Below are 18,836 nucleotides of genomic sequence, written 5' to 3'. Positions count from 1 at the left end.
CACAAGATATCTCCATAGATTTCCAAAACCTAGAACTAATAAATGTAGAGAACCAAGATCGGGCATGGTTTAATCAGCAATACGGAAATACGAGAATAACGGAAATTCCTGTTGACGATCTTATTTTTGAATTGCAGTAGGGGAGACTGGAGTAAGCCGGGACGGTTTTCGTGGATAAAGTCTATTTTACCCGACCAAAGTATACTTTATTGTTACTTTACTTTTACTTAATTCAGAGAAGCAAGTATACTGAACTGATCTGTATTTACTTGTAAACTGAATAAATGTTTGGCTTAAATTCCAATGTTGCCAACTGTTGGAATGCAATGTTGCCGTCATTAATTGGTAATATATATTAAATTCGTATATAGATATTGCCAAACATTTGTATGAAGTCATTATTCTGCTAGCTCAGTGGTATAGCACTGGATTGTTAATTAAAAGGTTCAGGGTTCAAATCTAGTTGTCGGAGGTAGGTTAGGTTAGGTTAAGTTAGGTTAAGTTAAGTTAGGTTTGGTTAGGTTAAGTTACTTTACTAAATTATTACTTTATTATATTATACTTTACTTTACCCACCCAAATCCCCTATTTTCCTCACTTTACTCTCTCACTCATATTTTCATTCACTTTACTTTACTAAATTATTACTTTATTATACTATACTTTACTTTACCCACCCAAATCCCCTATTTTCCTCGCTTTGCTCGGGCTCCGTCCCGTTTAGTTTCTTCAGTAGTATAATTATAAGTTAAGTTAAATAAGATTAAGTTAAGTTAAGTTAGTTAAGTAAAAATATTAAGTATACTTTGGTCGGGTAAAATAGACTTTTACCGTTTTCGTTTTCCCCTTATATCTCCCAAACTAACCATTAAATTAATTTATTATTTTGTTTTTATGTATTCTATACGGTAATGTACCCCCCATATTTTTTATATAATTTAATAATAAACCATTTTCCTGTATAAGACCTTTAAAGTTTTCTTAGATTTGTGGGACGAGCCTATTTTGCGGGGTAAGTGAGGACACTAGGGTGGGTGGTGAGGGACGTCCTCCGTTTTCGCCTAAAAATTCATTAAAAAAAATTGTAAAAATTGAAATAGCGTCCCACTGCATAGACTCTATAAGCTGATAAATGTTTCAATTTGATTATTGTGTTAATAAAAATTTGTTCTTATATGATTAAAAACCCTTATTACAAGATAGGTGGGGGTTGGGCTTATTGTAATCGATTAATATGCTGAATAATCGATTGCTTGTTATCATTGTAAGGAACAGTAATGGCGTCATTAGCTCGGTGATGATTGATGGGCTTGAAGGCCAAACCCGCCCACTAATGTCCCATTTTAGTAAAAAACAGCTGTCCCGAATTCCCGATAAAGACTATTTTTTTAAAACGTTAATATTATCTTCAGTAATTGATCGAAAATTATAATTTTTGTTTTTAACAATAAAGAAATGATTAAGCTTCATTTCCATATTAAATTTACATGCCATTTGCGATTATTTTTTTCTAGAAACATTAAATGGCGGAGACAAAATTAACTAAAAAAACCCATTTTTTTTGTTTTGTTAATAACTGATACAGTTATTGACAAAACTCAACCAAATTTCATGCCAAAGTAGATTGTATGTATCTAAATAACATACTAAAAAAATTTTTAATTTTATTTAAATCTACTATTTTTCCCCCTACTGTCCCTCTTGACCCTTGTGTCCCGGCATACTCCAGTCTCCCCTATTTACTTCGAAGTGAAAAAAAAAATAGAGTTAACAAACAAAGAAGTAGGAACTGCCTTAAGAGCATTACTCTTAACCAAACCCACAATTTTGACACCAATTGAACTCTTTAAGCACTGTGGTCTAAAAACATACTACGAAAGTACTGATTCAGAGTATGAATCAGTGCACTCGGGAGAACAACAAAGTAGGTCAGAATCAGAGTTAGTGCCCCAATCTTTAGTAACACTCGAAACTGAGGAGGAAAGTTCTAAAAACAGCGTACCTATCAAAATTGTAAGAGCGGAAATCCACACGCAAGGTGATCAGATTCCTTTAGATTGTCCTAAATCGACCACTAGTACCACAACAATCACTTGTCCGACGGTTACTCATTCACAGTCAAGTATGAATACTCAAATTCCTCAATCACAGTTAGCGTCCACTCCGTGTAACTATTTACCGTATCAAGGACTACAAAGTCGGAAAGTCTCCTTTACTCCAGCGTCGATCGTTGAGCAGTCAAACAAAATCACGCAAAACAAACCTTCAGAAGAAACAAACCAAGACATGCCCATTAAAATATACGTAAAAGAATTGAGCCGTTTGATGGAATCCGGAATGGATTATGAGGATGCTTCTAAAGCAGCTGATTGTATTGTGCAACACGTTCTAACGAATACTAAACGTTGCATTAATTCCTCTCAGAAAACGAAGCCTAATGGACAGCCTGTTTTTAGAACTAGCTCTCAGCCTTCATATCTTACCTCAACCCCTTTGCATACACAACCACTTGCGTTAAGTGGACAAAGTGTAAAAATTCCAAGCATGTACAATAAGCAAAGTAATAACGGAGCCACTCCAAAGTACTCAGTTACCAGCTCCATTCCTAAAATGAATCCCTTAGTAATGTGTCCGTCAAAAGTAAACAGTATAGGAAACACAAACAATTTTATTTCTAACGCCATCGATAAAAATAAAAAGTTACAACAAAGCCAAGCAATGACGTTATTTAGTAACGTCGGAATTTACGTAGACCGTGAACGCTCCGGTCGCTTTGATGACTGGCTTGCACATCTAGAATCAGTACTGGTTTTAGGCGATTTTGAGGAGTCAAGAAAAATTATCTTACTACGCTCCAAATTGTATGGTGAAGCAGCTGATGAGTTTGATAACTTTAAACTTGAAAACCCAATTAGCTCGCAAATTTACGACAGAGTAAAGGAGCGTTTAATTAAACTATTCCACTCTACAGAGACCAGATCTAAACAAAGCGTTGAATTTCATAATATGCAACGGGAACCCGAAGAAAATATGAGACGTTATGCGAATCGTATACGCAAGGCCTTCCACTTAGCGTATCCTATAAAATCCACGATAGATAAAGCAACAGCTTTTTCCAGAGAACAAATTATGATGGACAGATTTCTGGAAGGGCTGTCTTTCGACGTCCAGACCAGACTTAAGTATAAAGAATTCGCAACTTTTGAAAAACTCATAGAAAAAGCTGAAATGACGGCCATGGCAGTAGAAGAAGCCCAAGTTAGATCCAGACTAAATGCTTTTCAGGCCAAATACGTCGAACCTAATAGAGAATTTACTAAAGTAAAGGAAGCTTTAGATCGCCTTAGTTCCCAGGTGGAATCAAACACTCACAAAAAACATTTAGAAGAAAACATGGAGAAAATGCAAAGACAATTATCCACCAGGAGAAACGTGAGTTTTTCACAGCGCTCACCACAGTTAAACCCTCCAATCAATAAAACAGGGGATTTATATTTTTGTGATTTTCACAACGATTGGGGTTATCACTCAATAAACAATTGTAAAGCAAGGGAGAGTCAAGCTAATGATAAATGTTTTCGTTGTAAAGAAATTGGACACCGAGCAAACTTTTGTCCCCAGATAAAAAATTTGAAACCCACTCCTCCAGAGGGTTATGACGGAAATGGGAAAAAACTTCCTTTGTTTGAAGAAAGGGGAAACTAAAAACTACCGATGTAAGCGTTGGGCCCCTCGGTGGAACTAAGAAAAAGCCCCGACATCATATAAATAGTTTAGCAGTAAAATCTACAGTTCCTAGGATAAAAATAAAAATAAAAAGTGATAGCGAGTAGAATGTCAGCTCTTGGTTGTTCTTTCAGTGGCTCGATCTCTTGAACGTAAGGTAAATGAAGGCCCAGCAATGAATTCCGGTCGATAGAACTTCGTGGTTGGGATCGATGGTGATGATGATCCCATCGCTGCCACCAATATGTAAAACCCCTACTTACTTCATCTTTAAGTAAATAGCTTTTACTCGATTAAGGGAAGCTGCGGACTTCGTTCGATGGTATATTCCCGTAAAATGTTAACATGATTCAAACAAGTCGATGAATGTCTCAAACGATTGGAGGCATACATACAGGCCGTAGCCGTATAGCCAGCGTCAAGCACAACAAAGACACAAATAAGACAAGTTTAAACGGGGAACGAGCAAGCCAGTAGCAGGTCGAATAAACGACCTGACACTTGACTCGCGAAGGGGAGAATCAACACTAGACTGGGTGAACAGCCCAGCGTTGACTAACGAAGAATTACAATTGATGGGGTTTTATACGACAAACAAAGTCAACGCGATCACCAACGCAAGGTGAGCGTAATGAAAGGATGGAAAGGAAAATGACTTGTTTCCAGGAATAAGGGGGAGGATATTTTTCCAAGAAAGAGTGAGCTGATGCATTCCTTACAATATCTTACCTCAACCCCTTTACATACACAACCACTTGCGTGGACAAAGTGTGAGAAGTGGACAAAGTGTAAAAATCCCAAGCATGTACAATAAGCAAAGTAATAACGGAACAACTCCAAAGTACTCAGTTACCAGCTCAATTCCTAAAATGAATCCCTTAGTAATGTGTCCGTGAAAAGTAAACAGTATAGGAAACAAAAAATTTTATTTCTAACGTCATCGATAAAAATAAAAAGTTATAACAAAGCCAAGCAATGACGTTATTTAGTAACGTTGGAATTTACGTAGACCGTCATCGCTCCGGTCGCTTTGATGACTGGCTTGCACATTTAGAATCAGTACTGGTTTTAGGCGATTTTGAGGAGTCCAGAAGAATGATCTTACTACGCTCCATATTTTTTTGATTTCCACAACAATTGGGGCTATCACTCAATAAGCAATTGTAAAGCAAGGGGGAGGGTAGCCGGTGAAATAGGACCGAAACGAAATAGGACTGGAAAAATAGGACTGAAAATTTCCAGTCCTATTTTTCCTGTAGAAATAGGACTGGGAGTAATAGGACTGATTTTTAAATACATTTTAAACAGTCCTATTTCTCCTTTGACCGGTCCTATTTCTCCTTAAGGTTAGGCCTGTTTTTTATTCCTACTCTTTCGTATTTCAGGACAATGAGCCTCCAAACCGGTAGGCAAGATGGGAGGGGAATTATCCGAGACAAGTGGGTTGGCTTATATCCTTCAGTCCTTGAAAATAACCGTTGACAAAATTTCAGCGCTTAATTCACTTGCAGCTTAAGAACTCGTTATGATAAAAAAAAATTTTTTTCAGTTCTTTAACCGAAATTTTTTACAATATATAGTTCATTTATCAAAAAATTAATCATTTCATAAATGTGAGTGCAATTTTACTTTGGTTATTATTTATTCTTCTTACGACTTGCATCATAGAGGGGCTACGATGGGTGTGGTCCTCACCCTTCTAGGGAGGGGGATGATTCACCAAAGGGGCTGAGATTCCAAGGTACGAATCATCCCACGCAAGCCCCTCTGTGTTGCAAGATGTACGAAAAATTTACAATAGAAAAAGTTAAACAACATTTAGATTTATTAAATTTAATTATTTGTTAAATGAACTGTATTCAGTCAAACATGACGGTTCATATTCTGCAATAAAAAGTTAAATAGGATAAGTAATTCTTAGCATGCAAGCGAAGTAAGCGTTGCCATTTTGTCAACGGTAATTTTCAAGGGCGTAGGCATATAAAGCCAACGCTCTTCTATTGCAATTTCCCCCCAATTTCGCCTACCGGTTTGGAGGCTCATTGTCCTTAAATATGTAAGATAAAGGCAAGCGAAATAGCCTTATATTCAAGGAGAAATAGGACTGGTCAAATGAGAAATAGGACTGTTTAAAATGTGTTAAAAAAGTTGTCCTATTTCTCCCAGTCCTATTTCTACAGGAGAAATAGGACTGAAAATTTCCAGTCCTATTTCTCCAGTCCTATTCCGTTTTGGTCCTATTTCACCGCCAATCAAAAATTTGAAACCCACTCCTCCAGAGTGTTATGACGGAAATGGGAAAAAACTTCCTTTGTTTGAAGAAAGGGGAAACTAAAAACTACCGATGTAAGCGTTGGGCCCCTCGGTGGAACTAAGAAAAAGCCCCGACATCATATAAATAGATAAGCAGTAAAATCTACAGTTCCTAGGATAAGAATAAAAATAGGAAATTCTGTTGTAAAAGCGCTGTTTGACACTGGAGCCGAGAGAAGCGTTATTAGCAGCACATTTTTTCATAAGCTTAAAGAAGGAAAAGAATTAATTAATTTTACTAAAGAGGTAGATGTGGATCTTTTCAGCATAAATGACAGGCGCCTCGTCACGGAAGGCAAAATCACCGTTAACTTTTTTGTGGCAGAAGAAACGCCACGCCAAGCACTTAGGCAGAAATTCATAGCCGTAAATGGAATTGTTGAAGATTGTGTTCTAGGCCACGATGCACTTTGGAAGCATCAGTTTATCTATAACGGAAAACAACAGTCCATCTACCGAGTCCCGGAAATTGAACACTTCCAGGAAACATAAAATTCCTTTGTGATTAGCAAATCTTTGAGAATTCCTCCAAATTCCACTAATTTCTTAGAGACTAGAGAAGAGGAAACTCACCCTTTCAACCCTCTCAATACTTGTCATTTTGTTAGATGCTGTAATATTCCCTCAGGGATTAGCTTGGAACCTACATCTCTACGACACCAAATCGTTCGCTCCGTGTGGTGGCTGTTAATGGAACAGATAAAACCATATTTCTACCTCGCCTAACAGTGTTAGGAACCCTTCGTATTTCCAGACCTTCAAGAAAGCCTGTTGAAACAATGGCTTCAATTAGCGTAGCCTCAGCTCCAATCAACACAGCAGCCGTTGAGTCGGCTCTTCTAGACATAGATGAGGAAAGCAAAGAGAATTTGCGTAGATTAATAATAAATAATTATAACAGTTTTGCTTTTAAAACAAGTGAGTTAAGCCATACTACTTTAGTAAAACATGTCATTGACACACAAGGACAAGGTCCTATTCGTCAAAAGGCATATCGCACGTCTCCAAAGCAAAAAGAGATAGCTAAAAATATAATCGAGGAACTGATGCAAAATAGAATAATTCGTTATTCAATGTCACCATGGGCAGCCGTGATAGTATTAGTAAGTAAGAAAACAGGGGATGTCCGTTTGTGTGTAGATTTTAGAAAATTAAATGCAATTGTAAAAAAAGATTCTCTCCCTTTACCTCGTATGGACGACGTTTTAGATTTACTGGTGGGACAGAGGTATTTTAGATCTTGCCTCCGGATATTGAAAAATTGAGCTCGAGGAGGAATCCAAAGAAAAAACAGCCTTCATAGTTGTCACCTATGGTGCTGCCCTCATTGGGCAGGGCTGTAGGAGGCAAGGGCCTTCTAAGTCGTCGTCGGGTGGTCTCGTTTGTTTTTTGCCAGTCTTGTACTTTTCGTAACCAAGTTACCTCGTCAGTCCAGTCGATTTTTACGTTTTTGATTTTCCCTGCCCGTCAAAAAGACATTTTCTCCTTACGTTTGTTCTCTACGTTTTGTTCCCCCCGTTTTTCTCACAGAAATACAGTGTGCTTAAATGCCCCCAAGTAAAATCTCTTATCTTTCTCTGCAACGCGCCTGCAAGCACGTCAGGTGCGTTACAAATGGTGCCGAAACCCGGGAAATGAGTGAACACGTGCATTTCTCTTGTTATCCCTAGTAAAACTTGTTAGATTCAGTAAAATTGTCGGGAATTTCCTGTTGCAAGACTTTGGCATACGATTACGCCAGCCTGAAGGCAGAGCCCGGTCTACCACGCGTTGCGTATCTGACTGTATCGTCGCTGTATCTACGTGAATCATCGACATCCGTTTACGTGTGACTTCTTCCTTGTCTTTGAACGTTTCTACGTCATGAGTGAAGCCGTAGCAAAAGCCGAGAGCATTGAGTCGGGTGGCAATATCTCTATAGAAGACGAAATGAAGCCAGAAAAAGTGAAGAATGAAGGCCCCCTCCTCCCAGACAACGATCTCAAGCAGAAACGTGGGAGAAGAAAGGCGGCCCACTCGAAGTTAACGAATCATTTCAGAAAAGCAGTGGCAGATCACAAGATAGGAGCCATCAGACTCAAGAAGTTGCAAGTTGCAGCATGGCGAAACGAATTAATTCGTATCTACGAAGACGTCAAAGATCTTCATTACAAGTATATGGAAAGTTTTCCCGATATTACTGATCCACAACGTCAAGCCTGTGAAAAATGGGAGGTACAATTTGACACCGACCACGTGGAAATCCTCAACTTCGCCATTAGGTATGCCACGTCGCCACGTCAGTCAGCCAGCTCTATTGGTACGACAGCTTCAGACGTCACAGTTAGCACCACGCTATCGCAGAAGAGGTCTACCCGTTCAGCGTCAAATGTGTCCCTTGGTCAACCCAGCCAGCGTGATCTGTGCATCCAGAAACAGATTTTGGAACTGGAAGTCAAGATGGAGCGTGCAAGAATCCAGATGGAAGCGAGCACCACGTCGGCTACGGAAACGTTAAGCAAGGCGCTGAAAGGCATGGGTGAGCACCTAAGGAAGCTCATAGACAACTCCCATGTCACGTCCACTGAAATCGCCGCCAACACTCAGTTGGTTAAAGACTCACGTAAGACGTTACACGACATGGATCAGAAGATCGAAACGGTTAAGTTAGACTTAAACGCACAGATCGTGGGCCTTCAAACAGAGATTGGTGTCAGCAAGGTACACCTGAGAACGATTCAGGAGCAAGTCATCGACCAAAGAGCACGCATACCTAGCCGACCACAGACTCTATCAGCTAGACAAGACGTTTCCGCCCGGTCTACCTTGAAGTCACTCGAAGCCACGGTACTGCATCGCAGGACTCTGCTTGACGCCGACACCTCTTCACGGGAGCAGCCTTCGAGACCACTGCCTATCATGCATCCAGCCTGCGGCCCTTCTATTGGGGACGACGCATCTTCGGACACGTCCTCTGAGCACCAGCCTGCTAATGGCAGCTCCAATCACCCTCGTGGTGGCTGCTGTAGTTGTCCACGTACCCTGAACTTCACGATCAAGCCGTTCGATGAAAATCCGAAAAATTACGCGCGGTTTAAGGCCAAATTTTCGAGCCTTATACGAAAACGAGTACAACGGTTCCCCTGTCCTCTTGTTTATTCTTGAAGAGTTCCTAACAGAAGGCGTTCGTAACGAAGTCGGTGAATGCCTTACTGATGGTTCCATGTATTCCGTTGTGTGGGAATGTCTCGATTCAGTTTATGGTCGAACCAAGATTATGGATCAGACGTACCTAGATGACCTGCTCCAGATTCCGCCATTGAAGAATCTAGAAGTTGGCAACCTAAAATCCTTCGCGAACCGTCTACATGGTGCAGTGGCGACTCTATCTCTATCCAAGTATGCACAGGAACTTCACAGCCGCACTACCCTGATGGCTATTGAAGCGAAGCTGCCGGCATACCTGAGGGACAAGTGGAGTGAGAAACGTAAGATGGCGGGAGCAGAATTGAACATCCTTGACCTGGATGATTGGGTAACTTTAAAATCCATGAGTAAACAACATGGTAAAAACGTATTCGAGTCTTTGCCCACTTCGACGTCCAAAAACGTGAGATTCCATGAAAAGGAGCCAGTCAAGAGAACCAGCGTTCCTCATGTATCCACCATTGGCCATGTATCGACAACGGAAGGCTCGAAAGTAACGGCAGGATCTTCCCCAGCAACCGTGCCTCCCAGGAGCCGACCGCACACGGAGAAGAGAAGAGCCGAGAAGAAGGAGCATTGGAAATGCTTGGTATGCCACGGCAAAGCCCACAACCTTATCGAATGCACCGCCTTCACGTCTCTCTCCCCAGAAAAAAGGGCAGAGAAAATCTTCAAGTCCGGAAGGTGTTTGTTATGCCTCACCGGCAACTACGAACGTAAGGAGTGTCCAAAAGACGTCAAATGCACCATTAGTGGTTGCACGGGCTCGAGACATCATACCTTGCTTCATGGAGCTGAGTTCATCCCACAGCGGAAGTCAGCAGATCTGTATCTACTTGTAAACTGAATAAATGCTCTACTATATTCCAATGTTGCCAAAGGTAGGAATGCAATGTTTGCGTCATTAATTGTAAATATCTATTAAATACGTATATAGATATTGAAAAATATTTATATGAAGTCATTACTGTGCTAGCTCAGTGGTATAGCACTGGATTACTAAGAAAAAGGATCTAGGTTTAAATCTAGTTGTTGGATGTATATTTAATATTATATCTTTATTATTCAGTATATTCAATTGGTTATTTAGATGATAAAGTGATTGTACTATTTACTTTATTATTATTACTACATTTAAAAAAGTATAGTTTAGTTACCTATTGAATGTCTATGATAATTAAGTTAGAAATATTTCACTATACTTAATCAATTAATATTTGGGCGTGTGGTGTTACTTAATATTAGAATTGATTCAGGTATTGCTACTTATGTATCTATTTTCCAACACATGCTCACAAAGTTAAGACACAGGTTTGTCTTGGTTTTTCTCAAAGTAACAGAAGAAGGGTTGTCTTAAGAAAACATTATTTTATTTTCTAAATAATTATAGACCTTAAACGGTTGCTTTATTGAACAGGAGATTTCATCACACTTACCATAATTTTAAATTTTAACTGTAAATAATTTTATCGATTTACGCCCTAAGCGAGGCTTTCATAGGCCATATATTTTCTTAAGACATAGCTCTTTCTTATGTTTCAAAATTGTTGATTTCATTAATAATCGTTCAAGTAAAGTTAATTTTGTAAAAACTGGTTCCATTTTACTTTATATTTGGGTGGGTTTTGATAAGGGCATTCGGGGCGTGTTGAGGATCAAGTTTTGGGCAACCCGATCCGACCCGGGTCTCCCTGAATTTTATTAAAATTTTAACCAGATGAAAAAATTGTGCGGGAAATTTAATTAGCCAATTAAATTCATTCATACCTGCGAATGGTCGATTTTACATCATATATATTTTCTTTAACAAAATATTCTCTACCAATTCGTCATCTAGCGGTTGAATATGAACTATTTACAAACGAATTTAAATTAAAATGTTCCAGTATTAATGACCTTGAAGGACTTACTAACTCATGCTGACAATGATGTGAAATTTGTGGTTCGTAGAATGTAAAAAAATTTTACAAATACATTTTCTTTCAAAGATGAACCATTCTTTTTAAAAAATGACGTGCAACTAACTTAAGACAAAGCTATCTCTTAAGAATAAATATATTTGTCGATAAGTCCGGAATTATAAATAATTCGTCCGTCGGTAAGCCCAGATTACTGCCGAAGAAGACGTTTTATTTATTTTTTTAATCAAAATGTTAAAAAATCTTCTGCTTCTGAATTCGTTGTATTCCTCTTGCCTGACCGGATTAATATCAAAATAAGGACTAGGTTACTGCCAGTTATTTTTAAACATACACAAAAAGTACGCACAATGTTAATTTTACTGCTTCAACAAACGTTTTTCTTCTTTTCGTGGTCTTCCTACTCGTCTTGTTCCCGTTTCTGTTTCTGTTCCTGTTCTTATTCCTCTTCCTTTTCCTGTTCTTGTTCCTGTTCCTGTTCCTCTCCCTCTCCCTCTCCCTCTTCCTGTACATGTTCCTGTTCCTAAACCTGTTCCTGAACCTGATACTGATCCTCTTCCTGATCCTCTTCCTGTTCCTCTTCCTGCTCCTTTTCCTTCTCCTCTTCCTGTTTCTTTTCTTTTTTCCTGGTGAGCAATAGATGACGGCAGACGGCTTATTTTTACATGAGGCAATTGTGCCAATTTAGGATCTACAAAAATTGTTTATCTTTATTTCCATTCTGTGTAGTTTATGTGAATAATAGTACCTCTATTTTCAATTGCCAATTTTGAACGCGTAACCGCCCCGATTCTGTCCGCGAATGATCGATTCGCTTTGACCGTGATTTCATACGATTCAGCCTCAGCAGCAGCCGTCTCGCTGGCCTCGGAAGCGTCAGTCGACGGATGCCTTCTTTCCTCTTTCTATTATAAAAAAGAATGTTTCAAACTAGTATGTTTATTCTGGTATATATTTGTTACCCGTTTTTTCATTTCTTTTTCCCATCCTTCCTCGTCTTTTTCTTCGTTTTGTACTATTTCATTATCTGATTCCCTTCCTTCTTTTTTCTGTTGTAAATAACAATGTTTATAACTTGTATGTTTATTTTGTATATATTTGTTACCTGTTTTCCCATGCCTTTGCTCCTTCCTTCCTCGTCTTCTTCTTCGTTTTCTAAAGTGTCATTGTCTGTTTGCTTTGTACCCTTGTTATGTTGTAACAAACAATCTTTGAAATTTGAATTCTATTTTGTATATATTTGTTACCTGTTCCCCACGGAGCTTGGAACGGTACTGCGCGGAAGTCAACGTGGAAATGGGAGGGGTCAGAAGTGTTGGAATTTGACACAACATGGCAAACATGGTCTCCACGTACGTACGGGCATGTCCGTACCAAAAAACGTCGCATTTCTAGCCTTCTCATTGGCTCACAGGCTTCAGAGGGACGGGCAATTTATTTTTTATTTTGTTTTTCTTTCTCGGTTTTTAATGGCCGCTTCGCTCTGGCACATACAGTTGCTTTTTAGTATCATTCCTGTTTATTCAAGTGCAACTGTCAGGTGTCAAAATACTAGCAATTTATAATAATTACAATTCAAATTCAAATTCTCACATTTCAATTCTCAAATTACAATTCTCACATTACAATTCTCAAATTGCAATTCTCACCTCAAATTTAATCTCCTCTCATGGAATTTACTCCACAACAAAGTGCTTCAACATCCCGTCTGAAATTATGCAAAGAGTATTTCCCAATGTCCCCTGATATTTTTAATGCAACAGGTAATTGATTGTTATGTCCGCGTGTTATGTTTTTTAATAGTGATTAATAATCTACCCTCTCCCTCTTGATATAAAGACTCGGATCAAGAAGAATCATCATTGGCCGATGGTTCTGCCAACTCATGTTCTTCAAATCAGACAAGTGAAGATATCGAAGACAATGAAGTAACCTATTACAAACAGTGACATGATTTGATTCTATATGTGTGTTTGATTTTTCAGGTTGCATTTCTTCGAAGAAGAATTCAAGTGTTGGAGATTGAAAACAGGTCCCTTTATAGAAAAATTGACGATATGGAAAAGAAGGAAAAGAAGATTGCAGAACACAATAAAGTGAATGTTAAGAGACCAAGAACAAGTCATTTATTGGTAAGATAGTTGTCAAACATTTATTTTCCTATTTTCATTCATGTAAATTTCAAGGTTCCTTTACTACACGCATCGACTGTGGAAATCGAGAAATCGGAGCTGGACGAAGTGTTGGTTGTTGCCAAAGCTTCACGTGAAAATTTAAATGCTACTGTCAATCGGCTTTTAGAAGCTGTCTACTCCAAAACCTTTTTAGGAAGTCATTCGTTATCTGGGGGAGTGCCGAAAACAAAGAAAAAAATGTCTACCCATCCAAATCAGACGGTCAAGCCAGGTCTTCCAACATTTACTGTAATATCTTCTTTTTTAGAACAAAGTTGAGGCCCAGAGAGCTACAATTGTCAAGCAACCTGCACTCCTGCAGCAATCAAACGTGTAGACTGTTTTTAAAAGTATTGATTATTGGAATGTCATGATGCAAATACATTTCAAATTTTAAAACAATTCAAACTTTTATTCAAAATATGTTATAGAATACCAAAATATCACAAAAAAACATTTATGGGACAATTGAAACAAATTAGGATTGCTTCACAACAAAAACTTAAACTTTTTTTACTTAAACAAATTATAGCTTTTTTGCATAAGTTTAAAAACAGTTCTGCATTTTTCTTGCAATCTTGCAATAACAATTTGAACAATTATGGGACAATTAAAACAATTATTGAGTAAAATATAACAAAAAACGAACAAAAATTGAAAAGATATAATGTGTCATGACCGGCATGACTTAATTTTGAGCAACTTGTAAAGCAGACAACCAGATTGCTAGCATGTCATTTTTGAAAGCAATGTTGCCACTCTTGGTCAAAGCGATTTTAGCGAAGGCGGAAGAAAGAGATCTAAAAAAAATGAATTAAAATTTTAAACAGCTTCGATTCAATTGAAATTTATATCCTATGAAAGCTCTTAATCGGATACGTATTTTTCTGTGAATATATAATGGGTAATTCAATTTCATAACTTGTAAATTAAAATTTTAAGTTATGGTAGTAAATTACTCACTAGTACGGAACTGTCTATGTTTTTCAAAAATTTATTTACAGCTTAAATATATCTCAAAAAGCCTAAAACTTTACATAATTCGATAGCTCTTGATGAGATCTATCTTTTCATATAAAATTTATTTAAAAATGTCAATAATATCGAAATCCCCTGAAAACGGATTTTTTTTACTCATACTTTTATAGCGACCCAGTTCTGTAGGCGACTCTGTAGACAAAACGGAAGAACTTTTGTATGAGAAACTTTTACTTTTTACATTTTTATAATAAATATTATATATTTAGATAGATCTCCTTAAGAACTATCAAATTTCGTGATGTTTTACGCATTTTTAGATGTATTATAGCTTCAAATAAATCATTTACAAAAATAGACAGTTCCGTACAAGGGAGTAAATTACTGTCATAAAACAAAACACATCTCTTTCGGCTGACAACTAGTCTATATCGCTTACGACTATAGGTACCTTATGCGAAAATGAATTTTCCATCCATTCGCCCGGATAAGTCTTGTCTCCTTACATACCAACACCTTCACCAGCGCGAGAATTTAAATTATTATAAACCGAAGTCATTAAACTTCGCAGTGAATAATCATCAGCAATTGGTTGATATTTAGTGTATTGTGCACTTCAAGAATATTTGTATTTTACAAATTATTCAAATATATAGAAATAACAAAAAAATGACTCTTTAAGTAATTTATTGGGTTTACAATGACAACATACATTCTTTAGATGCCCGACTGAACTGACTTCTGTTGATTGAACCACGCTGAAAATTAAAACAAGAACACTTTAAATTTAGTACTGGAAAAACATGATAAAAACACCTTACTCGGCGAGTGTCTTCTGATAATCCTTCTAGGCACTCCAAAAATTTTTTTTCTGAACTGCTAGGTAAATTATGCTTAATAAGATACCACAGTCTCAAAACCTCAACGGAATATAAAAAGTTGAGAGCCTTTGGATTCCCTGGCATGAAATTGGATTGGACATATTCGTGAATAGTTGCATCAACTTTGGCGTGACATTCCAGGCATGAGAATATAGATGACTTGCATTCAAAACGCCCTTCTGAAGTGACGACGATTACTACACGAGATCCTGATTCAATGTGTACAGCAGGTGAACCACACAAAGTACATTGATGGGGTTTAAAACAGGGGACTGGAACATCTGAAACAAAATAATAAATAATAATTTAAAAGCAATAAGATGAGAAAATACTGTTGTACCTTTCTCTACGAGTTTCCCAGTGGAATCCACAAATTCCATAGTTTTCAAGGAGTACCAACTATCGCTGGAAACTAACCATCGATTATGAAATGGTTGCTGGGCATGAAAGGAAAAATCACAGTCCCCACAATAATGTTTTTTGCATGTCAAACACCTGATAGCTCTCCCTCCAGAAAGTGACTGCGAGCAGTTATCACACTGAATTACCAATGGATAAGCCTGCTTTGAAAGGAAATTGTCGTAAACAGATTCTCTGACTCCCTCCCACAAAGAATCCATGTTTTCCATTCTTTCTGCCCAAGAAGCACCCTTTGCGTTTTCATTTTCTGGGTAGCAGCTTGAAGGAATATCATTAAAAATAGTTGTTACATCAACAATCATTTTCAACAATTGTTCACCACCTGTGCACAAGAATAAAAACAAATTTAAAAAGAATACGAGGGATAATAAATAAGATCACTTAAAACTGACTTTGTGCAAGCTTTTCTTGACGGGAAACATCAAACCTATCATCAAGTTGAGTAATATCACTTTCCAATGCAGTTGAAAACACATTTGCAGAAGGAGAACTAACACTATTATCAGGATTATCCATGCGAGGTTTCTTTGTAGCTAATGATTTAGCTGTTTTCTTCCTTTTTGTAGATTCACTATTTTCTGGTGAACGCAAAGCACCCAAACAACGAGGTCTTGACGAGGGTTCACCCTCGGCTTTCACGGCTTCCTTTCTTTTTTAGTTGTTTCTCTTCTGCGTGCATTTCTTCTTAACTCGCGAGCAGTAGGCACCTTTTTAAAAATGACGTTTCCATCCATTTTTAATGAAAGCAGGCGGCCATTAAAAACCGAGAAAGAAAAACAAAACAAAAAATAAATTGCCCGTCCCTCTGAAGCCTGTGAGCCAATGAGAAGGCTAGAAATGCGACGTTTTTTGGTACGGACATGCCCGTACGTACGTGGAGACCATGTTGGTTGAGAAAGACGACGAAATCTAAGAGAGTTGTCGCCGTTCCCCACCAGACGACACTAGCGGTATAGCAGACGAATTCACATTTTCATTTCTTGGCCCGTAAATACGTTTGTCAAATAGTTTCCGTTCAATAACAAACATATTTACAATGGAAAGAGCAAGTTCATCATCAAGAGATTCAGAAAATTCATCATCAAGTGATTTAGAAAGTTCATCATCAAATGATGCAGAAAACTCATCAGACAGTGATTCGGAAACCTCGTCAACAGAACAGAAAGGCAAGTGCATTGATTCCAATAGAAAGAGGGGTTTTTCTTCTTTTTCTAAGTCTAAGGCAAATAAAAAGAAACCGAAAACCGTACAAAAACCTACTGCCGGAAAGTGCTTTACAATTTCTGGAACAGAATTTGAATTTGAAACATCTGATGAGGAAACTGACAATTCTTACACAAAATTTGAATTTTCTGATGAGGAGACTGAAACACATTCTAGTGACTCTGATGATTATTAAATAAACGTAAAAAATACAAACTTAATTATAAATCTATGAAAATAAAATTAATAAAAAAATTTATATTTTAAATTAACTTAACTTGAAAAAAAATTAGTTAATCAACTTAAATTTTTCAATAAACATAAGACAAAGCTAAGTCTTAAGAAAATGTAGCTTCAATAGCCTCGCTTCGCTCTTTTTCGCAAACTAAGTTACAAAAAATGAATTTAAATCGATAAAAATGAAACAAAGTAATAAAACCAACAATTTATAATTACTTTTCCTTGAATAAAAAGAAAAATCAATGAAATTACTAAGTTTTTAACATAAGACAAAGCTTTGTTTTAAGATATAGCATTTATGATATATATATGATACTGTCCTGCAACTGAAAACACCTCGAATTAAGCGTGATAAAATCAATTGCTCAATGCAACAACCATATCAGTTCTAAAATCATAAAAAAATTAAAAACATTTGTTTTCTTAAGACAACCCTTCTTCTGTTACTTTCGGAAAAATCCAGACAAACCTGTGTCTTAAGTTTGTGAGCATACGTTGCTATTTTCATGAGTTCCTCAAGTGATATTATTAAGAGTAATTGTGAAATGCTTGAAAAGTTTTATTTCAAATGCAAAAAAAGGAAATCCAGTTCTAAATCTCAAATTCCATTCGATGAATTGTGTTGGACATCTTTTACCATAACAATGATTTGTTCTGTGCTTACTCCAATAAATTTGTATAAATACTTAGTGGGAATTGGATTTATTGATAACAGTGTTTCTTCGTGTTGTCTTCAGTGTTCTGGGCATCTAACATTGGTAATTATTTACAATAAGCTATGTACTAAGATATTAAGTGGCATTATTTACATTTATTAATAGAATCCCTCTACTACTGTCATTGACAGTTGCCAACTGAAATGCAACAATAGAATTGGAGTTAATGGTAGTAATATAAAAACAAAGTTGTGTTCTAAAAATTTTTTACTATTAGAAGATATTCTTGGTTTCATAAATCACATTTAACGATTCATGACATCTTAACACTAACTTATGATTGGTGGAATGAAATTTCTCAGAAGTATGCGGAAAATGATTTGGATTTAGGCATGTTTATGTTTATGTAATTAACTATATTATACGTTAATGTATTATACTTTATTTCATTACTGATTTATATGTTGTCTTATTCTGTACTTTAAATTATATGGTATATCGAATTTGATTATACTATACTATACTCTACTATTCTATACTACAGTGCCGGTCCAGTTATAGAACCGGCCTGTGCGTGGTTATATAACTGAATGGTCCTGTAACCAAGCACCCGATCTTAGTGCCACCTATCATCGGTTCTTTATCCCTCAAACTTTGACGGTCTTAGAATAACTTTACCACCAATTATTATAAATTGGGTCATTGAACCGATGTACAACATTGCGTAAAAAGATAAAAACAATTACATTCATATTTTTTTGCATGTTTTAAAAGGCAAAACCTCATTCATTCCCGCCATAGAAAATCGATATAGTTCATAATACGGCCAACGGTGGCGCTGAAACACGGCAAAGAAAAATCGGTTCGATAACCGAGACGGTTCTATAGCAAGGCGGTTCTATAACTGGACCGGCACTGTATTTTTTTTTGTTTAGCTCATAACACCCATTGATTGGTACACTTTTTGCCGTGAAGTTTCGGAAGATACAGTAATTAACAATTTTGAAAACATTGGTGGCGTTGGTATTACGGTAGAAATAGACGAATCGAAATTTGGCAAAAGTAATCTGTTAGATGCTTTAATCATGTTAGTTATTGTAATATAACGTTTATATAGGAAAGTATAATCGATGCAAAAGG

At 37.1% G+C, this 18,836-nt stretch overlaps 3 protein-coding genes and 1 pseudogene across 3 annotated transcripts; 2 read left to right on the top strand and 2 right to left on the bottom strand.

The window, feature by feature from the left end:
• Nucleotides 1-2,679: 2,679 nt before the first annotated feature.
• Nucleotides 2,680-3,663, top strand: LOC123472278 (the record flags this gene model as incomplete). The annotated part of the gene is made up of 1 exon (XM_045173559.1): nucleotides 2,680-3,663. A coding segment is annotated over exon 1 (945 nt), but the record flags the coding sequence as incomplete, so codon positions are not given.
• A 7,725-nt stretch (nucleotides 3,664-11,388) lies between these two features.
• On the bottom strand, nucleotides 11,389-12,394 carry LOC123472277 (keratin, type II cytoskeletal 4-like). The gene is made up of 4 exons (XM_045173558.1): nucleotides 12,250-12,394; nucleotides 12,107-12,193; nucleotides 11,893-12,049; nucleotides 11,389-11,835 (listed from the first exon to the last, which is right to left on the bottom strand). The coding sequence occupies exons 1-4, from the start codon at nucleotides 12,259-12,261 to the stop codon at nucleotides 11,504-11,506; spliced, it is 588 nt and encodes a 195-aa protein (XP_045029493.1). The 5' UTR covers nucleotides 12,262-12,394; the 3' UTR covers nucleotides 11,389-11,503.
• Nucleotides 12,395-12,552: 158 nt separating this feature from the next.
• LOC123472276 lies at nucleotides 12,553-13,720 on the top strand. Its single transcript, XM_045173557.1, has 4 exons — nucleotides 12,553-12,907; nucleotides 12,984-13,072; nucleotides 13,130-13,276; nucleotides 13,331-13,720. Exons 1-4 carry the CDS (start codon nucleotides 12,814-12,816, stop codon nucleotides 13,595-13,597), a joined length of 597 nt encoding a protein of 198 aa, XP_045029492.1. The 5' UTR covers nucleotides 12,553-12,813; the 3' UTR covers nucleotides 13,598-13,720.
• A 1,256-nt stretch (nucleotides 13,721-14,976) lies between these two features.
• On the bottom strand, nucleotides 14,977-16,750 carry LOC123472275 (annotated as a pseudogene).
• Between the last annotated feature and the right edge of the window lie 2,086 nt (nucleotides 16,751-18,836).

This window comes from Daphnia magna, linkage group LG5 (genome assembly GCF_020631705.1).
Source record: "Daphnia magna isolate NIES linkage group LG5, ASM2063170v1.1, whole genome shotgun sequence".
Lineage (NCBI taxonomy): Eukaryota > Metazoa > Arthropoda > Branchiopoda > Diplostraca > Daphniidae > Daphnia > Daphnia magna.
Note: the sequence above shows the minus strand (reverse complement) of the source record. Positions and strands in the feature narration are given on the sequence as shown.